At 47.9% G+C, this 22,749-nt stretch overlaps 1 protein-coding gene across 1 annotated transcript in view; it reads left to right on the forward strand.

The window, feature by feature from the left end:
• Positions 1 to 22,749, forward strand: part of hcn4 (hyperpolarization activated cyclic nucleotide-gated potassium channel 4) — an 83,227-nt gene that overhangs the window by 42,848 nt on the left and 17,630 nt on the right. The window contains exons 3-4 of the mRNA XM_014126754.3: positions 3,818 to 3,979; positions 6,182 to 6,400. Of these exons, the coding sequence (XP_013982229.3) occupies positions 3,818 to 3,979; positions 6,182 to 6,400 (381 nt within the window). The remainder of the gene's footprint in view (positions 1 to 3,817; positions 3,980 to 6,181; positions 6,401 to 22,749) is intronic.

The following is a 22,749-nucleotide window of genomic DNA, read 5'->3' on the forward strand; positions in this document are numbered from 1 at the left end:
ACGTGAAAACAACGTTGATTCAACCAGCGTGTGCCGAGTGGGATGGAACTTCTACAGGTACAGAGATTTGACAGTAGAGTTTTCTTTGTACAGTACTAGCAGTCTTGGACAGTACTAGGTTAGTAGTCTTTGTACAGTACTAAGTTAGTAGTCTTGGACAGGGATTTGCATCTCACCGATGTAGCTTCCCTACTCAAATAGATCAATATATATAGAATAAGCGACCTTCTTAGCTCTATCAGCTTGACACTTCACGTTGACTAGCTCCATGACTATTGTAATGTTAGCATGTAAATGACATAAGATGCTCAGACGGGAAGTGCAAACGGATAATTAATTCATTGTTTCGCTGTTTGACTGAACAATGTATGTTTTATATCATCCATTTTTAATGGGCAGGAAATGTCTACATTTAAATGCATTACGAATGCATCCACTGTATCAGAGAGCTCACACTCCCCTCTTGGAAAAACAATTTTACAAATAAAAAAAAAATCTCAATCTCAAGTGTGAGATTGGATGGGGTAGTTCATGATTTTTTTATTTGACACACGTGGGGATTTTGACAACTCTTTAATGTTATGGAATGCCATTTAGTTCCAGCTGGAGAATCAACATCACAATATATTGCCTCCTATCAGCTACCATAACCATTATTGTGTTTGGAAAGAGAGTGGGCTCTTTAAAACCAATATCTCCTCACTGTGTTTGGAGTGGAGCACAGCTGTGGAGAGGAGAGAGGGAGAGAGGAGGTGAAGAAGAAGAAGCGAGTGGTTTGGTAGATTAAGTGAGAAGGACGCAGCCAGGGGAATGACTCGGCTCAGATGATGTACAGTTGAAGTCGGAAGTTTACATACACTTAGGTTGGAGTCATTTAAAACTCGTTTTTCAACCACCACAAATTTCTTGTTAACAAACTATAGTTTTGGCAAGTCGGTTAGGACATTTACTTTGTGCATGACACAAGTAATTTTTCCAACAATTGTTTACAAGACAGATTATTTCACTTATAATTCACTGTATCACAATTCCAGTGGGTCAGAAGTTTACATACACTAAGTTGACTGTGGGTTTAAAAAGCTTGGAAAATTCCAGAAAATGATGTCATGGCTTTAGAAGCTTCTGATAGGCTGATTGACGTCATTTGAGTCAATTGAAGGTGTACCTGTGGATGGATTTCAAGGCTTACCTTCAAACTCAGTGCCTCTTTGCTTGACATCATGGGAAAATCAAAAGAAATCAGCCAAGACCTCAGAAAAAAAAATGTAGACCTCCACAAGTCTGGCTCATCCTTGGGAGCAATTTCCAAACGCCTGAAGGTACCACGTTCATCTGTACAAACAATAGTACGCAAGTATAAACACCATGGGACCACGCAGCCGTCATACTGCTCAGGAAGGAGGCACGTTCTGTCTCCTAGAGATTAATGTAATTTGGTGCGAAAATGTGCAAATCAATCCCAGAACAACAGCAAAGGAAGATGCTGTTGTGAAGATGCTGGAGGAAACAGGTACAAAGGTATCTATAACCACAGTAAAACGAGTCCTACATCGATATAACCTGAAAGGCCGTTCAGCAACGAAGAAGCCACTTCTCCAAAACCGCCATAAAAAAGCCAGACTACGGTTTTCAACTGCACATGGGGACAAAGATCGTACTTTTTGGAGAAATGTCCTCTGGTCTGATGAAACAAAAATAGAACTGTTTGGCCATAATGACCATTGTTATGTTTGGAGGAAAAAGGGGTAGGCTTGCAAGTAGAAGAACACCATCCCAACCGTGAAGCACGGGGGTGGCAGCATCATGTTGTGGGGGTGCTTTGCTGCAGGAGGGACTGGTGCACTTCACAAAATAGATAGCATCATGAGGTGGAAAATTGTGTGGATATATTGAAGCAACATCTCAAGACATCAGTCAGGAAGTTAAAGCTTGGTTGTAAATGGGTCTTCCAAATGGACAATGATCCCAAGCATACTTCCAGAGTTGTGGCAAAATGGCTTAAGGACAACAACATCAAGGTATTGGAGTGGCCATCACAAAGCCTTGACCTCAATCCCATAGAACATTTGTGGGCAGAACTGAAAAAGCGTGTGCGAGCATGGAGGCCTACAAACCTGACTCAGTTACACCAGCTCTGACAGGAGGAATTAACTTATTGTGGGAAGCTTGTGGAAGGCTACCCGAAACATTTGACCCATGTTAAACAATTTAAAGGCAATGCTACCAAATACTAATTGAGTGTATGTAAACGTCTGACCCACTGGGAATGTGATGAAAGAAATAAAAGCTCAAATAAATCATTCTCTCTATTATTATTCTGACATTTCACATTCTTAAAATAAAGTGGTGATCCTAACTGACCTAAGACAGGGAATTTTTACTAGGATTAAATGTCAGGAATTGTGAAAAACTGAGTTTAAATTTATTTGGCTAAGGTGTATGTAAACTTCCGACTTCGACTGTAAATACACCCCGGCCTAAACATTTTGAACAAGAGCCCAGAGCTTTAGCTGTATGTCTCTGCCATACACTCACTCTGGAGCCTGGCGACCTGACGCTTCCCTCTTACCCCAGCAGAAACTTCTTGGGGACATTTTTGTCTCTCCCCTTTCTGGCTGGCCCCTCTGACGGAGGTGTTCTGATGTGATGGCCCAGCGTCCACACTGTCCCAGAGTGGCCCGTCACACAGCCTGTCTCAGTACTTGTCACTGGTCCCTGTCTGTTGTTTCCACACAGCCACCCCGATAGAAACAACAAAGCGTCAGATCATCAAGCACTGGGCTTTAGGAGGCAACCGGAGACATCTAGCCTGGGTCAGGAGGAGTGGTGGCGAGCGACTGTCTGTGTGTGGCTATGTGTGGCTGGCTTCTCTTCTCCCCTCTCCCCAACGTTCCCCAGCCAAGACGAGAGAGATGGAATATCCCTCTCTCAGCCTTAAGCTTTTAAATGGCGCTGAGTGGCTTGTAATAAGGAGAACAGCAGTTAACAGTGCACACCGCGGCCCTCAATGGGATTAAGTGGCTTTAAATTGTTGAAGCCATTAAAATCGTAGTAGGCGTCCTGCATCTGCTTATGAGTCTATTTATCATTAGGATTAAGAAAGCTCGCCCGTGCTGCACACACTCAGTCCGCAGGGAGGCATACACACGCCCCCATCCCTCCATTCACTTTGTGTTAGTGTGCTTACCTAAGGGGTTGATTAGAGTGATTCAATAAAGCCTCCTCATAGGCCAAGCCATGCTCACATGACCATCCTGACCATCCTCTACAGACCGCTCATGTCAACGTCTGTAAAAAGCACATCAAAGATGATGTTCGTTATGTTGCTGTAACGTTGAGGCTAGGGCCCTGCATGTGTGATGGAGAACACTGTGGCCTCGATTCAGACTCAACGTGGTCTGGCTCAGCCCACGTGTTGCATATAGTAAATCCACTGCTTGGCCTTGACCTTGACTATAAAAAGTATCGACCAAAGGGTTAGGGAACAAAGTAAACAGGCAATACCCCTGGAGAAAAGGCTCTTTGTAATCCAGAACAGTTCAGGCCAGGGCTTTGTCTGCCAGCCAGCCTACACATGTCTTTGTGCTCTAACACAATTCCTCTCCTCCACCTGTTCTGCTCTCCATCCAGGGGCGCTGCTCTGTGGCTGACCATGTGCCTTTCTGCGTGTACATGTGAGGGGTTGCGCTAAACAGAAGACACATTTTTGTTTCTCACAAAATGGGCAATAATGTATTGTATTGTATTCTGCTCTCTAGATCCTCCATATGACCTATGTCCTAACACAGTCCTTTCCTCTTCCTGTCCTGCCCTTCAGATCTTCCATATGACCTATGACCTGGCCAGTGCCATGGTGCGTATCGTCAACCTGATTGGTATGATGCTGCTGCTGTGCCACTGGGACGGATGTCTGCAGTTCCTGGTTCCCATGCTGCAGGACTTCCCCCAGGACTGCTGGGTGTCCAAAAACAAAATGGTGGTAAGTAGAGTTTTGCTGTGCTCCAATACTAGGTGAGCATCCAAAATGACACCCTAATATCTAGGAAGTGCACTACTGGGCTCTGGTCAAAAGTACACTGTGTAATAGGGTGCCACTTCAGACGGAGCCCAAGTCTGTCTAAATCAGATTAGTCCCTCCCTGTTATCTCATCTCTCTGCCTCTGTAATTACTGTGCTAAGCCTGTAGCATCATGGGAAATGGCTGCCTTGCATATCTGTCCATTTTCCCACCTAAATCAAATGTTTTGTTTTCCTTTCTCCTTTATTCGCCCACATTTATTCAATTTGCTGCTTTTTCTTCCGTTATTTGGAGCTCTATCTCTCTCTCTCCACCAGCTCTATATGGTCTGGTTGTCTATATTCTGAAAGTGAGAGCTAAGCGGTGAGCTTGGCCTCGTATGAAATAATGACTTTCAGAGGACAGAAAGCCCTTATCCAATATTGGTCAAGTATTGACAATTTTCCAGCGAGCACTCATGCTGTTCTTTAATTTCATCACATTGTTAGCTGCGCTGCTGCTGCACGTCTCGGGGAGAGAGCGAGAGAGAGGGAGAGAGAGAGAGAGGGAGAGAGAGGGAGAGAGAGGGAGAGAGAGGGAGAGAGAGAGAGAGGGAGAGAGAGGGAGAGAGAGTCAGAGTCGCTGGAAAGAAAGCCCTATGTCTCGTAATGACCCCCTCTCCTCTGTAATTAGGTTTTCTATGTGGTTATATAACCGGACTCTACGACACCTGAGGTGTGACCCTGAATCAACCGTGGCACACGGACGCACAGTATAACCTGCCATGTTCCGAACGAACAGGGCCTGTTGACAGAGAGAGAGAGAGAGAGAGATGATTTATGATGAGGATTTGTTGTAGAGCTCACGGCAGACAGGCAAACAGCTCCCAGCCCTCAAAGAGGATTAATCTGGGATCTGTGAATAAAAAAACAATCACATCAAGTTCTAATTAGGTAATTAAAGACAGACAGACCAGTAGTCAGTCAGTGGAAACAGTAGCCTAGCAAACACCTTTGGCATGGCAAGCTGTCTACTGTCAGGGAGGGATCGCTTTAACTTCAACTCCTGCTCTGCATTACACAACACCATGATGAAAATCTGTGGAGAACTGCCTTAGCTGCGTCTTTTCTGCTCGGAGGAGGAAAGTTTGGGCCTGATAAGAATTAGAGGGTAGTGGTGCTGTGGCTCTTGTCTTTCCTTACAGTAGCTGGCCCATTATCTTATTGGGTCATCCGTTTTAATACCTTTTTAGGAGGCACTAATAACTTTCCTATCTCTCAGGTTTTACCCCTGTGGAAATGAGTTTGAAAGCAATTTGGACATGTCACCTCAGGAAAGAGCAGATATTGATTCTGCTTGGACCACCACGGGATCTAAAGGAAAAAACCGGCAATTTATCCACAAACGAGAAACGAGAAAAGAAAAATCACATTTTTCTAAATAGCTGACCTACTTTTTGCCTTGCAGGCCTCTTGTGTCTCGGGCTCCATCCATTCAGTCACCCTCATGGTTGTGTTTCTGCTCCGAGCAGAAAAGGCCCAGCACTTCTCCCCTGAATACTTACATATAGAAGAGTATATTACTACAGTATGTTGGTGTAGCCAAGTGTGATGTTCCTATTGAGGTATGATGAAGAGGACATCTGTGGCTGCCCTCTTACATGATTATGATGATGATTATTATGATGAGGACAATGTTGATGATGATGATGATGACTGTGAGGATGAGAATGAGGATGATGATGATGATGATGATAATGACGTTGATGATGATAACTAGGAGGATGATGGCAATAATGTCATTGATAATGATGATGACGACTAGGATGATGATGGCAATAATGTCATTGATAATGATGATGACGACTAGGATGATGATGGCGATAATGACATTGATGATGACTAGGATGATGATGGCGATAATGACATTGATAATGATGATGATGATGACTAGGATGATGATGGCGATAATGACATTGATAATGATGATGATGATGACTAGGATGATGATGGCGATAATGACATTGACGATGATGATGATGATAATGATAAGAAGGACTCTGGTGGTCTTAGTGCTTTCTGACATTTTCCCTCCAGACATCTGGCAGAGTGAGAACAGTACCCCATATCACCATATCCCTCTCTTCCCTCTGCCACCTTTTCTCTTCCTCTCTCCCCCATCCAGAACGACACATGGGGCCAGCAGTACTCCTACGCCCTGTTCAAAGCCATGAGCCACATGCTGTGTATCGGGTACGGCATGTACCCACCTGTGGGCATGACGGACGTGTGGCTCACCATCCTCAGCATGATCGTGGGCGCCACCTGCTATGCCATGTTCGTGGGTCACGCCACCGCACTCATCCAGTCTCTGGACTCCTCCCGTCGGCAGTACCAGGAGAAGGTGAGTAACGTTGATCAGAATGGATGGGAATATAACTGGGTAACTGGATAAGCAGCAGGAAATCAACATTAAGGAGAACAGTATATCTGTACCCAGAGGAGAGTTAGGAAATGTTCACATTTCAAATGAAACCAACCAGACTTAATTTGGACACCCAAAGCATTGAACAAGTTAGACTTCTTTAGATGTGTATTAGCCCGTCGGTACAGTACAGTTAAGCTCAGTTTCAGACCTAAATGAGGGCAGATTGATGCAGGTTTCCGCCTCCCTTCAACCCCTGTGATCTGCAGTGCTCAGGGCTGCATGAGAGCCAGAGTCCCAGGCTCCCCTGTGTGGGGATGGGAAGGCCCTGGTAGTTGGCCAAGGAAGCCCTACCCAGCTCCTAGCTACAGCTCCCTGCCCACCTCCAGCGTGCCCCAGTCTCTCCATGGGCCCAGTGTGGTTGATAATGAGCCTTGCTGCTAGGCGGCCACATTGCCCACCATCTGTGGAGAGGGACAGAGGAGGAGACCCTCTGGAGAGAGTGGCTGGGGCTGTAGAGACCCCCACATACTGTACATCCCCCCTCAGAGAGAGAGAGAGGGAGTGCTGGTGAGAAATAGAGAGAGAGAGACTGAGAGAGATGGGTGAGGGAGTAGGTCAGGTCAGAATCAGCAGAGACAACCAGTGTCTCTGGATACCCACTGTATGTGTGTGTGAGCGAGAGTCTGCATACTGGTATGTGTGCACTGAGACTTTGTATATTTGTGTGGTCTGTTTGAAAAATCAAGAAGCTGTCCTTCATACCAGGAGGGATCAACGGGGGCAGGAGACTGGCGTCAAATGTGGGCTCCAGATAGATAAAACCACCAAACTGCTGTGCTATGGATGTGGACTGGCTGCATGACTCTTTCTGTGGATGCAGAATTCCTGTTGAACTAGAGGGGTGCAGACAGCCAGCTCAGTGCTCAGCGCTCAGTCTAGTCCTGCTTTAGAGGTGCTCCGCTTGCTGCCTATAATATTAGGCTTATTAACAGCTGGCCCGCCTGGCCCACCTGGGACTCCTCACCACAGATCAGCATGTGGAGCAGGGCCCATTCTCAGCCACCCTGCTGCCACCTTCCCATGGGGCCACAGCCTCCTGCCCCATCCCACGTCTCTCAGAATCCTCTCCCCATTCTCCCTACTCTCGGTCTGCCTGGATGGAACATTAGCACTATAAATTGCAATAAATATTTAAGAGTGTGTGTTTTCCCATTTATCTTTCTGTGTGCTCCAGTAAATAAGCACGGTCTGCCTGGATGCTGCCTTCCGTAGCTCCCTGTTTCTCCTTGTTTCTCCCTGTTTCTCCCTGTTTCTCCCTGTTGCTCCCTGTTTCTCCCTGTTTCTCCCTGTTTCTCCCTGTTGCTCCCTGTTTCTCCCTGTTTCTCCCTGTTTCTCCCTGTTCTTCCCTGTTTCTCCCTGTTTCTCCCTGTTTCTCCCTGTTTCTCCCTGTTTCTCCTTGTTTCTCCCTGTTTCTCCTTTTTTCTCCCTGTTTCTCCCTGTTGCTCCCTGTTGCTCCCTGTCGCTCCCTGTTCTTCCCTGTTTCTCCCTGTTTCTCCCTGTTTCTCCCTGTTTCTCCCTGTCGCTCCCTGTCTCTCCCTGTTTCTCCCTGTCGCTCCCTGTTTCTCCCTGTTTCTCCCTGTTTCTCCCTGTCGCTCCCTGTTGCTCCCTGTCGCTCCCTGTTCTTCCCTGTTTCTCCCTGTTTCTCCCTGTTTCTCCCTGTCGCTCCCTGTTCTTCCCTGTTTCTCCCTGTTGCTCCCTGTTGCTCCCTGTCGCTCCCTGTTCTTCCCTGTTTCTCCCTGTTTCTCCCTGTTTCTCCCTGTTTCTCCCTGTCGCTCCCTGTCTCTCCCTGTTTCTCCCTGTCGCTCCCTGTTTCTCCCTGTCTCTCCCTGTTTCTCCCTGTCGCTCCCTGTTCTTCCCTGTTTCTCCCTGTTTCTCCCTGTTTCTCCCTGTCGCTCCCTGTCTCTCCCTGTTTCTCCCTGTCTCTCCCTGTTTCTCCCTGTTTCTCCCTGTTTCTCCCTGTTCTTCCCTGTTTCTCCCTGTTTCTCCCTGTCGCTCCCTGTTTCTCCCTGTCGCTCCCTGTTTCTCCCTGTTGCTCCCTGTTGCTCCCTGTCGCTCCCTGTTCTTCCCTGTTTCTCCCTGTTTCTCCCTGTCGCTCCCTGTTTCTCCCTGTCGTTCCCTGTTTCTCCCTGTTGCTCCCTGTTGCTCCCTGTCGCTCCCTGTTCTTCCCTGTTTCTCCCTGTTTCTCCCTGTTTCTCCCTGTTTCTCCCTGTCGCTCCCTGTCTCTCCCTGTTTCTCCCTGTCGCTCCCTGTTCTTCCCTGTTTCTCCCTGTTTCTCCCTGTTTCTCCCTGTTTCTCCCTGTTTCTCCCTGTCGCTCCCTGTTTCTCCCTGTCGCTCCCTGTTTCTCCCTGTTTCTCCCTGTCGCTCCCTGTTTCTCCCTGTCGCTCCCTGTTTCTCCCTGTCGCTCCCTGTTTCTCCCTGTCGCTCCCTGTCTCTCCCTGTTTCTCCCTGTCTCTCCCTGTCGCTCCCTGTCTCTCCCTGTTTCTCCCTGTCGCTCCCTGTTTCTCCCTGTTTCTCCCTGTTTCTCCCTGTCGCTCCCTGTTTCTCCCTGTCGCTCCCTGTTTCTCCCTGTCGTTCCCTGTTTCTCCCTGTCGCTCCCTGTTTCTCCCTGTCGCTCCCTGTTCTTCCCTGTTTCTCCCTGTCGCTCCCTGTTTCTCCCTGTCTCTCCCTGTTTCTCCCTGTCGCTCCCTGTTTCTCCCTGTCGCTCCCTGTCGCTCCCTGTTTCTCCCTGTCGCTCCCTGTTTCTCCCTGTCGCTCCCTGTTCTTCCCTGTCGCTCCCTGTTTCTCCCTGTCGCTCCCTGTCTCTCCCTGTCGCTCCCTGTTTCTCCCTGTCGCTCCCTGTTTCTCCCTGTCGCTCCCTGTCGCTCCCTGTCTCTCCCTGTCGCTCCCTGTTTCTCCCTGTAGCTAGACACCAGACAGTTCCACTACATGGTGTAGTTAGAGGCTGTAGCTAGACACCAGACAGGTCCACTACATGGTGTAGTTAGAGGCTGTAGCTAGACACCAGACAGGTCCACTACATGGTGTAGTTAGAGGCTGTAGCTTGACACCAGACAGTTCCACTACATGGTGTAGTTAGAGGCTGTAGCTAGACACCAGACAGGTCCACTACATGGTGTAGTTAGAGGCTGTAGCTAGACACCAGACAGTTCCACCATTAGCGCCCACTGTACTGCTGTGCTGAAGGTCAAGCAGTGTTAGATGAAATGGCCTGGCCATGTTGGCTGGTCTCTCTAGCTAGCATGCTAGAAAGACAGACATACAATGTGATTGGCCTTTTAGGTCAGTGTGTGTTAGTGTTGTGTAACAAAGGGATCCAGGCCTGTAGAATCCACTCTGATTTCTAGTAGTAGGTTAGTGCCATAATCCAGACAAGAAGCTCCATACTGCACAATCCCCTGCAGCTTTGGGAGGACAGGTGGCCATGTTCAGCCAGTGGTCCAGTTGTTGCCCATCTGATCTGTGTCATGGAAGAGCACAGCTGTTCTGTCTCCAAGGCCTCCAGCCTAGAGAGAAACCAGCTGACACTGCAACAGCAGCCAATGGACAAACCTGCCCAGTCATCACACTGGCCCTGTCCTACCAGAGGCTTGGATTGGAGAACGGGGTGTGGTTCTACATTGTCACATTAGCAGTGAGGGTAGGTGAGGTAGCTCTGCAGGGTGAGGCTCTCGCTTTGGGATCAGCCTGCAGATTTGAAGTGAGCAGGACAGAATGGTGCAGGGTAGAAGGGCATCATTGCTACAGTAAGCGTGTGGACTGTTAAACTGTTGGTCTGTGGGCCTATGTTCTGACAGAACTCTGCTTCATGTGTGGAACTGCTCTGTTCTGCTGTTGGCGTGGACCAACAGGCACGATCACCCCAAGGGGACAGTGTTCAGGCTTCCTTCCCATTTACACAGAGAGGAGAGGACACAGGAGACTGGGGGCCTCAGCTCAATGAGTGAAACCAGGACAGAGGAGAGGGAAGCAGAGCCAAGCCAAACGACACAACACGCCACATTTATCTGCCCAGTTAGCTGCCTCCCTTCCTCCCTCTGGCACTGACCAGATTCACAGGCTCCTACAGTCATTAGAGCATAGGGAGGGAGGGCGTGGCTACAGGTAGCTACAGAGAGGGAACGTATACAGACAGGGATGTATGGACATTGGGCAAGATGAGAGCTGCAGGAGGGGTATGGTGACAGTCTTTAGGTGACATACTGGTAACAGTTTAACTTGACCAAGAAACACAGTCTGGGTATATCCCCTCTGGGCAGAGAGAGAGGGAAGATAGAGAGAGGGGGAGAGAGAGAGAGAGAGAGAGAGAGAAGAGAGAGCAGGAGAGAGGCGAATCTGTGAATAGTTCAGAAGTATGTTGCAGAAGGAAGATGGGAGGGATGTTTGCAATGCTCCACAAAGACGGCAATAAAATGATCATCAGAAAGCCTGGGTATAATCTGCTGTGAATAGAGAGTTCTATTACAATGTGCCTCCATGTGATAAATGGCAGGCTGTCAGAAGCTAGCAAGCAAGCTTAAAAGAGCTCTTAAAAGGAAGCAGGAACTCTGGTAACTGGTACAAAGCGGAGAGCCTGAGTTATCATACTCTCAAATACTGTGGCTTGAACTGTGACACAGGAGCCAGATAGGAGATATACTTTTGATTTATTTCAGGAGCAAGGTTTTTTCCATATTAGCCAACAACAATCTGACTCTCCTTCTCTCAGTTCAAACGAAATCAGTGGGAAACAAAGTCAACAGGGAAAATGCTTTCTACTGATTTTATCATTCAAGTATTTCTTTTTTTCTCTTTATTTTGTAACATCCCAACATTTTGAGAATTGCCTGGAGGGGTGCGCGTCCCAGGTGGTGTCGTACTCTGTGCCTCTCCCTGTCCCTCTCCCCCCTCAATCCCACAAAGGGAATATGTGCATGAGATTGTTCCTCAGCTCACCCCTTCCCTCCCTCCAAACCCCCAGTATTACCGTGCTCCATGCATGTGTCTCTGCTAGCCTACAATATCTTAAGGTGTGAGTTGGAAAGGGTAGACATCTCCAGATTTCCCCATGGATTCCAGCATCACAGCTAAGGCATGTTGAGACCCATATCACACAAAGGGAATTACATCTCTCCAGATTGAGGGCACAGGCAGCAGCACATCTTTATGGGACTGTGCATATGCCCGTTTCCCTCCCTGACTGCATGTCTGTAACCTCATGTAACCCCATGTAACAGTGGAAGTGAGAGAAACCAGGGGAAAAAAATATTCTTGTTTTCCTACCAAGATATTCGAAAAATGAGACCTTTCTAAACCCTTGATATGTTTGGTGTTAGCATGTAGCTATTTCCATTATCATGATGGATACTTAGTCAATCCCACAACCTAGTCCTATGGCATCAGGACAGTGAGAATCTTGACCCCCAAACCGTTTACTATTCCCAGATCATCACGATCACACCATTATCAGTATACAGCATAGTACACACTCTCCCTCTTTCCCCAGTCACTTATTTTCTCTCAACTACAGTACATGACAAAATGGTGGCCGGCAGTAAACATGGTAAGTCCCTGACAGTACATCTATCTGCATTGCGGTTTGGCAGGCAGGCCAGAGCCCAGGCAGGCCGGAGCCCAGGCAGGCCGGAGCCCAGGCAGGCCGGAGACCAGGCAGGCCAGAGACCAGGCAGGCCGGAGCCCAGGCAGGCCGGAGCCCAGGCAGGCCGGAGACCAGGCAGGCCAGAGACCAGGCAGGCCAGAGCCCAGGCAGGCCAGAGCCCAGGCAGGCCAGAGCCCAGGCAGGCCGGAGCCCAGGCAGGCCGGAGCCCAGGCAGGCCGGAGACCAGGCAGGCCAGAGACCAGGCAGGCCGGAGCCCAGGCAGGCCAGAGACCAGGCAGGCCGGAGCCCAGGCAGGCCAGAGCCCAGGCAGGCCAGAGCCCAGGCAGGCCAGAGCCCAGGCAGGCCAGAGCCCAGGCAGGCCAGAGCCCAGGCAGGCCAGAGCCCAGGCAGGCCAGAGCCCGGTGTGTCTCTTCACTGGTTAATCCTTCACTAAACTGGGAAGAGGAGGAGGGTCTGCTGATGTAAACCATGTCACATCACTTCTGGGGGGGTGGGGGGGGGTCTACTGTAGTGTCCTGACGGTAATGGACACAATACCAGCATTCTGGGTTTCCACTGCTGCTTTGTGTCTGTGTTTGTTTGTTTGTATCCTATCGGTTCTTGGTGGTGTTGGGTAATGATTGTGAGAGCAGCCAGGGAACCCCAGAAGGGGCTTGTGTTGTTGGGAGGCTAAGCAGCGTGTCGTGACATGCCAGCAGCCCCAAATGGCTTTAGAAGCAAATGACAGTGAGTGCATGGTGCACAGTGTCCAGCCCCTCCCCTGTACATCTCTAATGAACACTTGGCAATTAGGCAGGGTCTAATTGGTGAAGGACTAATGGAAGAAGGTCCTGAAGCTGATTAATCCTGGGTGCTACTGAGGCTCCAGAGACCCTCTGTTCTCTTCGCCCCATCTTCAATGGGGCGAAGAACTATTCAATGAAATAGTCATCGTTCCTCCTCGGGTACTGTGCTTTCACTGGAACTGTGCTTTGTACATTAACCCATTTGTTCCCAAATGCACCCATTTCCTAGCCCTAAATGCCCTATTTATTACTCATAAACCCTAGTTCCTCTGCCAATACACCTCATCCCTATCTCAGCCCTGTTACCCACTTTATATCACGTTTCAGGAGAAGACCCAGATGCAGACAGTCTCGAAGTAACAAAAGTTTATTACTAGAACAGGGGGCAGGCAAAATGACAGGTCAAGGGCAGGCAGAGGTCAGTAATCCAGATCAGAGTCCATAAAGTACAGAACGGCAGGCAGTCTCAGGGTCAAGGGCAGGCAGAGGTCAGTAATCCAGATCAGAGTCCATAAAGTACAGAACGGCAGGCAGTCTCAGGGTCAGGGCAGGCAGAGGTCAGTAATCCAGATCAGAGTCCATAAAGTACAGAACGGCAGGCAGTCTCGGCGTCAGGGCAGGCAGAGGTCAATAATCCAGAGTGGTGTGACAAGGTACAGAACGGCAGGCAGTCTCAGGGTCAGGGCAGGCAGAGGTCAGTAATCCAGATCAGAGTCCATAAAGTACAGAACGGCAGGCAGTCTCAGGGTCAGGGCAGGCAGAGGTCAGTAATCCAGATCAGAGTCCATAAAGTACAGAACGGCAGGCAGTCTCAGGGTCAGGGCAGGCAGAGGTCAATAATCCAGATCAGAGTCCATAAAGTACAGAACGGCAGGCAGTCTCGGCGTCAGGGCAGGCAGAGGTCAATAATCCAGAGTGGTGTGACAAGGTACAGAACGGCAGGTAGGCTCAGGGCAGGCAGAATGGTCAAGAACCGGGAAAACTGGAACTAGAACAAGACAGGAGCAAGGGGAAAATGCTGGTAGGCTTGACGAACAAAACGAACTGGCAAAACACAAACAGAGAACACAGGTATAAATACACAGGGGATAATGGGGAAGATGGGCAACACCTGGAGGGGGGTGGAGACAAGCACAAAGACATGTGAAACAGATCAGGGTGTGACACTTTCTTTAGGCCTGTGTTCCCCAAGTCACCAACAGTAACCTATATTCAGCTATTCGCTGCACATTCCAACCCTTTTATTTATAGGATTATGTTGAAGCACAGATCTGGGGAAGGGTACCAAAAAATGGCTGCAGCATTGAAGGTCCCCAAGAAAACAGTGGCCTCCATCATTCTTAAGTGGAAGAAGTTTGGAACCACTAAGACTTTTCCTAGAGCTGGCATTTCTAAAAAACGTTTTTGCTTTGTCATTATGGGGTATTATGTGTAGATTGACAAGGAAAAAATATAACTTGGTCAATTTTAGAATCAGGCTGACGTAACAAAAAGTGGGAAAAGTAAAGGGGTTTGAATACTTCCGAATGCACTGTTTAAAAGGTAGAACCACTGTATTTTCCCATTGGTCACAAATATGACCTCTAAGATATTTTCATATACAGTACCACAAGCATCATAGACTCAATGTATTAAATGTTATTTTTTTCTAACTATTGTGACTGATGGGATTAAATGGGTTAAGGAAGGGAGCGAGGGAGGGGGAGGGAGGAAGGGAGAGAGCAACTTGGGAATTGTAGTTTTGGTAATACAATTTTTTTGGTAAAATCACCAGGAATTAAGCTCAAATTAGTTTAATTTAGAAAATCCCACGAATAAAAAAAGAGACGTGATCGTGTGTCAATGGAATCAAGGTAGGAAATTATTGTTATTTTCAAATACAATCTCTTTTTGGGCTTTGTTGGGCTCAATTTGCAGTGTTGAAATGATTATAATGATGTTCCGGCTTACCGACCATCCGCTCCGACAACAATCGGCCGGCGGCTGGATCTAGTTTCCTACCTCTGGTGTAGGAGAAAGGGAATAGGGTAGAGACCTCATGTAATTTTATTTAACCTTTATTTTGACAGGGCGTCATGCTGAGAGGGTCTCTTTCTCAGATGAGCCCTGTATACACATCAAAAACATCAATACACATCAATATACTATATACTTAAGCAAGAAAGCACGAGGGGGTGTGGTATATGGCCAGTATACCACGGCTAACGGCTGTTCTTATGCACAACGCAACGCAGTGCCTGGATACAGCCCTTAGCCGTGGTATATTGGCCATATACCACAAACCCCCGAGGTGCCTTATTGCTATTATAAACTGGTTACCAACGTAATTAGAGCAGTAAAATAAATGTTTTGTCATACCCGTGCTATACGGTCTGATATACCATGGCTGTCAGCCAATCAGCATTCTGGGCTCGAACCACCCAGTTTATAAACATCAATAATACACATCAAAAACATTACTATACAGTACACTATACACATCAATAATACACATCAATATTCACATCAATACAGTAAAAGCAAAACAAAATCATATAAAACAAACACAATCTTCAGTAAAAAGGTCCTCAATCAGCCTTTTGAATTGCCCTAGAGGCACCAATTCATCCAACTTTAAAGAGCCTTGGAGATCATTCCACAAGTCAGGTGCATAATAAATACAATCAGATTTACCTAACTCAGTGTAGATCGAAGGGATCTCCCTGAGGCCGGGTCTGGTATCTCGTACGTCTATAAATTAACAATGAAGTAAGGTACGGTGGAAATCTATGCAGGGGGGCTTTTTTAAACCAAAAGAGTGCAATGCATTCATCTATGAGATTTCAAAGAGGGCCAGCCTACTTTCTGATACAGAATGCAGTGATGTGTACTGAACCTATCATCCGTAATAAAAAGTAGTGCGCTACGATAAACTGCCTCCAATGTCTTCAAAACATTGGCAGCTGCATTCATGTAGACAATATCCCCATAGTCTATAACCGGTATGCATGTCGACTGAATTATTTGTTTTCGGCTATTTAATGAAAGACAATCAAGCCAAGGACATACAGTAGCCTGCACTCATAGAAAAAAAGGTTTCCAAAAGGGTTTTTAAGCTGTCCCCATAGGAGAACCCTTTTTGGTTCCAGGTAGAAGCCTTTTGGGTTTCATGTAGAACTCTCTGTGGAAAGGGTTCCATGTAGAACTCTCTGTGGAAAGGGTTCTACATAGAACCCAAAAGGGTTCTACCTGGACCCAAAAAGGGTTCTTCAAAGGGATCTCCTATGGGGTCAGCCGAAGAATCCTTTTAGGTTGTAGATAGCACCTTTTTTTCTTAGAGTGTAGCTGTGGATAAGTTGAGCGACTTTGTGTCTGGCAGTAGGAGCTATTGTCATTAGCCTAGGCCTGGCTGGTGGTGTTAATCTGAAGAGGGTTTCTCTCCTCAGAGAAACTTCTTACTGCTGAGTTAAGGCTCTTCATTTGGCCCCGAGGTACCCCTTTAAAATGCTAGCTGCTTGATCATATATTTTCACAGCTTGTAAAAAATACAATTAGGAAACAAATAGAATATATATATATATATAATATATATTGAATAGTGCATTGCGGAAATTTATTATAATTTTATGATATCCAAATAGTAGTTACAGTCTTGTCCCATCGCTGCAACACCCGTACAGACTCGAGAGAGGTGAAGGTCCAGAGCCATGCATCCTCCGAAACTCAACCCGCCAAGCCGCACTGCTCACTTAACCCGGAAGCAAGCCGCCCCAATGTATCGGAGGAAACACTGTACAGCTGCCGATCTGAAGTCAGCGTGCACGCGCCCGGGCGCCACAAGGAGTCGCTAGAGCGCGATGGGACAAGGACATCCCAGCCGGCCAAACCCTCTCCCCTAACCCGGACGATGCTGGGTCAATTGTGCGCCGCCTCATGGGTCTCCCAGTCGCGGCCGGCTGCGACACAGCCCGGGCTCGAACCCGGGTCTGTAGTGACGCCGCTAGCACAATGCAGTGCCTTAGACCGCTGCGCCACTCGGGATGCTGCATTGGGGAAATTTGAATGTTCTTTAACACTCTTGTAATTCTTTGTCATAGCTATGTAAATGGTTAGAATTCCCAAACGTCCCTGAGCCCCCCCTCCCTGGTTATGAAAATAGCCAATTACAAGAGTGAAGCTACCGTATCACAGGCGTGCCGAGACTACGAGTTACACCGCTGTAGAGGACGCAGATAACATACCTCTGTAGAGTCCAGAAACACTCAAATGTCTAGGAGTCGCCCCGCCAGCATCACTTATCCTCCTTCACATGTTGTCTCACAGTCACTGGCTGCTGGATTAACTTCTGTTTCTGCTGCCATTGACTGCTCTGCTCTCACAGCCCTGAATTCAATTACATCTAGACTACCTCCACATGACAATGGCACGAAAGTCCTGAATTGAAATGTCATGGCGCACGTAGAGCTCTCCTTTAACACAGAACATTCAGATCGACGTCAGAGGTGTAGCCAGTGTTATATGCTCCTTTATTTTCTGTTGCCTTGTAGAGAGCTCTGAATGGGGGTGTCAGGGTGCCGATGTTCAAGGCTTCAATGAACACTGTGTCTACCTTTCTCATATGGAAGGCAAGGATGGAGAGAGGGAGTCAGAGAAGAGGGGGAGAGAGTAATGTTTAGAAATTACAATTAAGTGGCTGACATCTCTTTTGGGAAATGAATTATGCATGTTTTATTTGGTAAAGATTTGCATCCAGGAGGAGAGAGTGAGTAGAGGGGTACAGGAGGCTACTGGGGAGAGATATCGACAGAGACATACTCTTAAAAAAAAGGGGGGTTCGTCAGCTGTCCCCATGGGAGAACCCTTTTTGGTTCTAGATAGCAGCTAAGTGTGCAGAGAGACAGAGACATAGAGAGAGCGTGATAGGAGAAAGAAAGTGAAACAGCGAGAGCACAGTATGGCCATATGGAGAGAGAGAGAGAGAGAGAGAGAGAGGGAGATGGTAGAGAAGGGGGAGAGAGAGATGAGAGGGTGAGTGAGGGATTGTGCAGTAAAACCACATCAAGGGCTCTAAATCCCTTTCTCTCATGGGAACCGAGTGTTGGATTGAATTGACTGACACATACGGACAGCAGAGGTTTACGGTTAGAAAGTGGATGCCCTGGAGACCTGATTAGCTTCTCAGTACTGACAATGATTGGATTGATCTAAGTAGCAGAAGAAGAGGAGCACGGTTTCTTCTGTTAGTGAACTGATGGCTATGAGGATATAACATCATTTCCTGTCACGCTGGGCATTATCAGCCACATCACTTCCTCAAGAGAGATCCATCCCCTAGTGGCGTGTGCCCTAGTCTCCTATGTCTCCTCCCCGGGGCTCCAGAGAGAGAGAGACGGTGGCTGTGGCTATGCGGTAGCTACACTCTTAGCAAAAAGGGTTACAAAAGGGTTCTTTGGCTGTCCCCATAGGAGAACCCTTCCCAAAACTGTTCTACCTGGAACCAAGGGTTATACGTGGAACCAATGGCGACAGCCGAAGAACCCTTTTAGGTTGTAGATAGCACCTTTTGTTCTAAGAATGTATGTGCTAGTAATTCACAACACAAACAGGGAATTATCTTCAAAGCCACTGTTTTTTTCACTTGGCTAAGGCCCTTTCATGCTGAGGGGAATCAAATTGTATTGCATTACAAAGCCAAGGATAAAAGGATGAATTCCGCAGTGACAGTGTTTTATGGGAATACAGGAGGTTAGAAGACAACTAGAAAACCTAAATCCTTGTCGTCGTTGAAACGGAGCAAATGTCTGTGACAAATCTGATGCTTCCCAGTTCCCACAGTGAGATGTCAACAGGGCAGAGACAGACAGACAGACAGACAGACAGACAGACAGACAGACAGACAGACAGACAGACAGACAGACAGACAGGTTACAGAGAAAGACAGACAGACAGGTTACAGAGAAAGACAGACAGACAGGTTACAGAGAAAGACAGACAGACAGGTTACAGAGAAAGACAGACAGACAGGTTACAGAGAAAGACAGACAGGTTACACATGTAATTGTCACGGTTGTTGTCGGTGAATGAGGACCAAAACGCAGCAGGTACGTGAATGCTCATCTTGCTTTTTAATTATTTTCAAAACGAACGTACAAAACACAAAAAAACGAACACTCGACAAATAAACAGTCTGGTAAGGCACAAGGCTATACACAGAATAATCACCCACAAATCACACATACAAACACACCCTAATATATGGAACTCTCAATCAAAGGCAGATAGACAACACCTGCCTTCAACTGAGAGTCCCAACCCCAATCAACCAAACATAGAAACACACAACCTAGACTAACCATAGAATTACTAAACATAAACCAAAACCCGGAATTACTAAATTAAACACCCTTTACACAAACACACCACCCCGAACCACAGAAAACAAATACCCCCTGCCACGCCCTGACCAAACTACAAAACAATTAACCTTATATACTGGCCAGGACGTGACAGTAATCTTCAGTAGAGGATCACAAACAAGCATGGTTAGCTCACATTTTGGCTTCACAACCCAATGAGGCTGCAGCTTAGGAGTACCACAGGAGTACTTTCTCATTGTGTTGGACAGGATTGGACAGGAGGACTAGTTCTCTGAAGGAGAGGAAGAATGTGGCTCTTTTTCTAGAGTCATTCTGGTTCATCATCAGATCAGGAAATGTTCAAATTTATACCAAGAGATTTCATTTGAATAGACTTCCTGATAAGAGAGAGATTCAATGCTTAGCTCATGGCAGGGCTTAGAATTCATCTCTCAGATGCCCCGGGAATGAATATCTTCATGTTTTTTCTGCCTCTCTTTCTTCTTTTGAAGTCCTATCGTTTTCCAGATTCACGGTTTTTCATCGATTTTTCACAGCACAGCATTATTAATGCTGCCATTTTATTTATGAATGATGCATTATAAGAGTATAACCAGGATTAAAGGAAAATGATCCTCCAGTTCTGACCATGTTGTTTTGAGGTCTTTTATCAGGTGCATTTAGTGTCTATATCTGAGTGTGGTTTGCTTTCAAGCTCCACCTTTCACTTTCAGCTACATCATCCTAATTCAGACGGTCGACCCTTGAACTCCTGAGTCTGTTGTAGCGTCGTGTGTGTGTGGGTGCACACATCTGTGTGTGTGTACATGAGTATTTGTTTAGGTGTACATATTATGTGCGTGTGTGTGTGTGTGCGTGTGTGTGTGCGTGTGTGCGTGTGTGCGTGCGTGCGTGCGTGCGTGCGTGTGTGTGCCTTTGAGCGTGATCACGGGATGCAACACGTTAAAAAGCAGCCGTGCTCCTGCTACCATTTTGGAGGTCAGTGGTCACGGTCGACCGCTCGGCATCGTCCGCATGCACAGGCTCACACTCGGGCTCCAGACTGTCCTTCATTCTGTAGAGGAGAGGAGGGCGAGGAGATGCAGGAGAAATGGGATTCGGAAGGCAGGCTCAGGAGCCTCTGACTTGATCCAGACGGACAGAGACTTGTCTACATCTGAGGATGAGGTGAAAGACAGAAGTGAAAGCTGAGCGGAGGTCAGAATTATAGACCTTCCTTATAAAGACATCGGTCAGAAAGGAGAGTGTTGAAAAGGAGAGCAGAGAGGGGATTGAAAAGACAGATAGAGAGAGAGAGAGACACAGAGACACAGACAGACAGATGTGCAGTTGTTGCTCTTCCATGAAGTGAGAGCGAGCATTATTTCATTAGCTGGCTCCCTCCCCTTTTCTGCCTTGACGTGTGTATGTGTTTTTGTGTGTGTGTGCGTCAGCAGTGAGCCTGTTGTGCACTGTGCGCTCACGTTGAGTGACCCGCTCCCTCCGACTGGACAGGCCCTGGTTGCCTGCTTAATGGCACCCTATTCCCTAGTTAGTGCATTACTTTTGACCAGGACCAGGGCACTATAGGGAATAGGGTGCCATTTTGTAAGCAGCACTAATGTTTCTCTTCAGGCACTGCTGCGGGCACCTCATCACAGGGGTGTGATTCCCAGGAAGCCAGACACTACCAACTGTCATTAGTGATGTCTCCCTGGAGGTAACAGGGTTCTCTCTCTCCTGGAGAGGGGGAGGGAGGGGAGAGGTGGAATGGAGGGAGACAGAGGGAGTGTGTGGTTATTATGAGGTCTGTGGCTGGAGGTAACAGGTTTGTCTCCGGGAGACAGGTGGAAGGAGAGAAGGAGTGTGTGGTTGAGGTCTGTGGCTGGAGGTAACAGGTTTGTCTCTGGGAGACAGGTGGAAGGAGAGAGGGAGTGTGTGGTTATTATGAGCTCTGTGGCTGGAGGTAACAGGTTTGTCTCCGGGAGACAGGTGGAAGGAGAGAAGGAGTGTGTGGTTGAGGTCTGTGGCTGGAGGTAACAGGTTTGTCTCTGGGAGACAGGTGGAAGGAGAGAGGGAGTGTGTGGTTATTATGAGGTCTGTGGCTGGAGGTAACAGGTTTGTCTCTGGGAGACAGGTGGAAGGAGAGAGGGAGTGTGTGGTTATTATGAGGTCTGTGGCTGGAGGTAACAGGTTTGTCTCTGGGAGACAGATGGAAGGAGAGAGGGAGTGTGTGGGTATTATGAGGTCTGTGGCTGGAGGTAACAGGTTTGTCTCTGGGAGACAGATGGAAGGAGAGAGGGAGTGTGTGGTTGAGGTCTGTGGCTGGAGGTAACAGGTTTGTCTCTGGGAGACAGGTGGAAGGAGAGAGGGAGTGTGTGGTTATTATGAGGTCTGTGGCTGGAGGTAACAGGTTTGTCTCCGGGAGACAGATGGAAGGAGAGAGGGAGTGTGTGGTTGAGGTCTGTGGCTGGAGGTAACAGGTTTGTCTCTGGGAGACAGATGGAAGGAGAGAGGGAGTGTGTGGTTGAGGTCTGTGGCTGGAGGTAACAGGTTTTGTCTCTGGGAGACAGATGGAAGGAGAGAGGGAGTGTGTGGTTGAGGTCTGTGGCTGGAGGTAACAGGTTTTGTCTCTGGGAGACAGGTGGAAGGAGAGAGGGAGTGTGTGGTTATTATGAGGTCTGTGGCTGGAGGTAACAGGTTTGTCTCTGGGAGGCAGGTGGAAGGAGAGAGGGAGTGTGTGGTTGAGGTCTGTGGCTGGAGGTAACAGGTTTGTCTCTGAGAGACAGATGGAAGGAGAGAGGGAGTGTGTGGTTATTATGAGGTCTGTGGCTGGAGGTAACAGGTTTGTCTCTGGGAGACAGATGGAAGGAGAGAGGGAGTGTGTGATTATTATGAGATCTGTGGCTGGAGGTAACAGGTTTGTCTCCGGGAGACAGGTGGAAGGAGAGAGGGAGTGTGTGGTTGAGGTCTGTGGCTGGAGGTAACAGGTTTGTCTCCGGGAGACAGATGGAAGGAGAGAGGGAGTGTGTGGTTATTATGAGGTCTGTGGCTGGAGGTAACAGGTTTGTCTCTGGGAGACAGGTGGAAGGAGAGAGGGAGTGTGTGGTTGAGGTCTGTGGCTGGAGGTAACAGGTTTGTCTCTGGGAGACAGATGGAAGGAGAGAAGGAGTGTGTGGTTGAGGTCTGTGGCTGGAGGTAACAGGTTTGTCTCCGGGAGACAGGTGGAAGGAGAGAGGGAGTGTGTGGTTATTATGAGGTCTGTGGCTGGTGTGTGGTTGAGGTCTGTGGCTGGAGGTAACAGGTTTTGTCTCTGGGAGACAGGTGGAAGGAGAGAGGGAGTGTGTGGTTATTATGAGGTCTGTGGCTGGAGGTAACAGGTTTGTCTCTGGGAGACAGGTGGAAGGAGAGAGGGAGTGTGTGGTTGAGGTCTGTGGCTGGAGGTAACAGGTTTGTCTCCAGGAGACAGGTGGAAGGAGAGAGGGAGTGTGTGGTTATTATGAGGTCTGTGGCTGGAGGTAACAGGTTTGTCTCTGGGAGACAGGTGG

Source organism: Salmo salar, chromosome 11, assembly GCF_965601325.2.
Source record: "Salmo salar chromosome 11, fSalSal1, whole genome shotgun sequence".
NCBI classification, from domain to species: domain Eukaryota; kingdom Metazoa; phylum Chordata; class Actinopteri; order Salmoniformes; family Salmonidae; genus Salmo; species Salmo salar.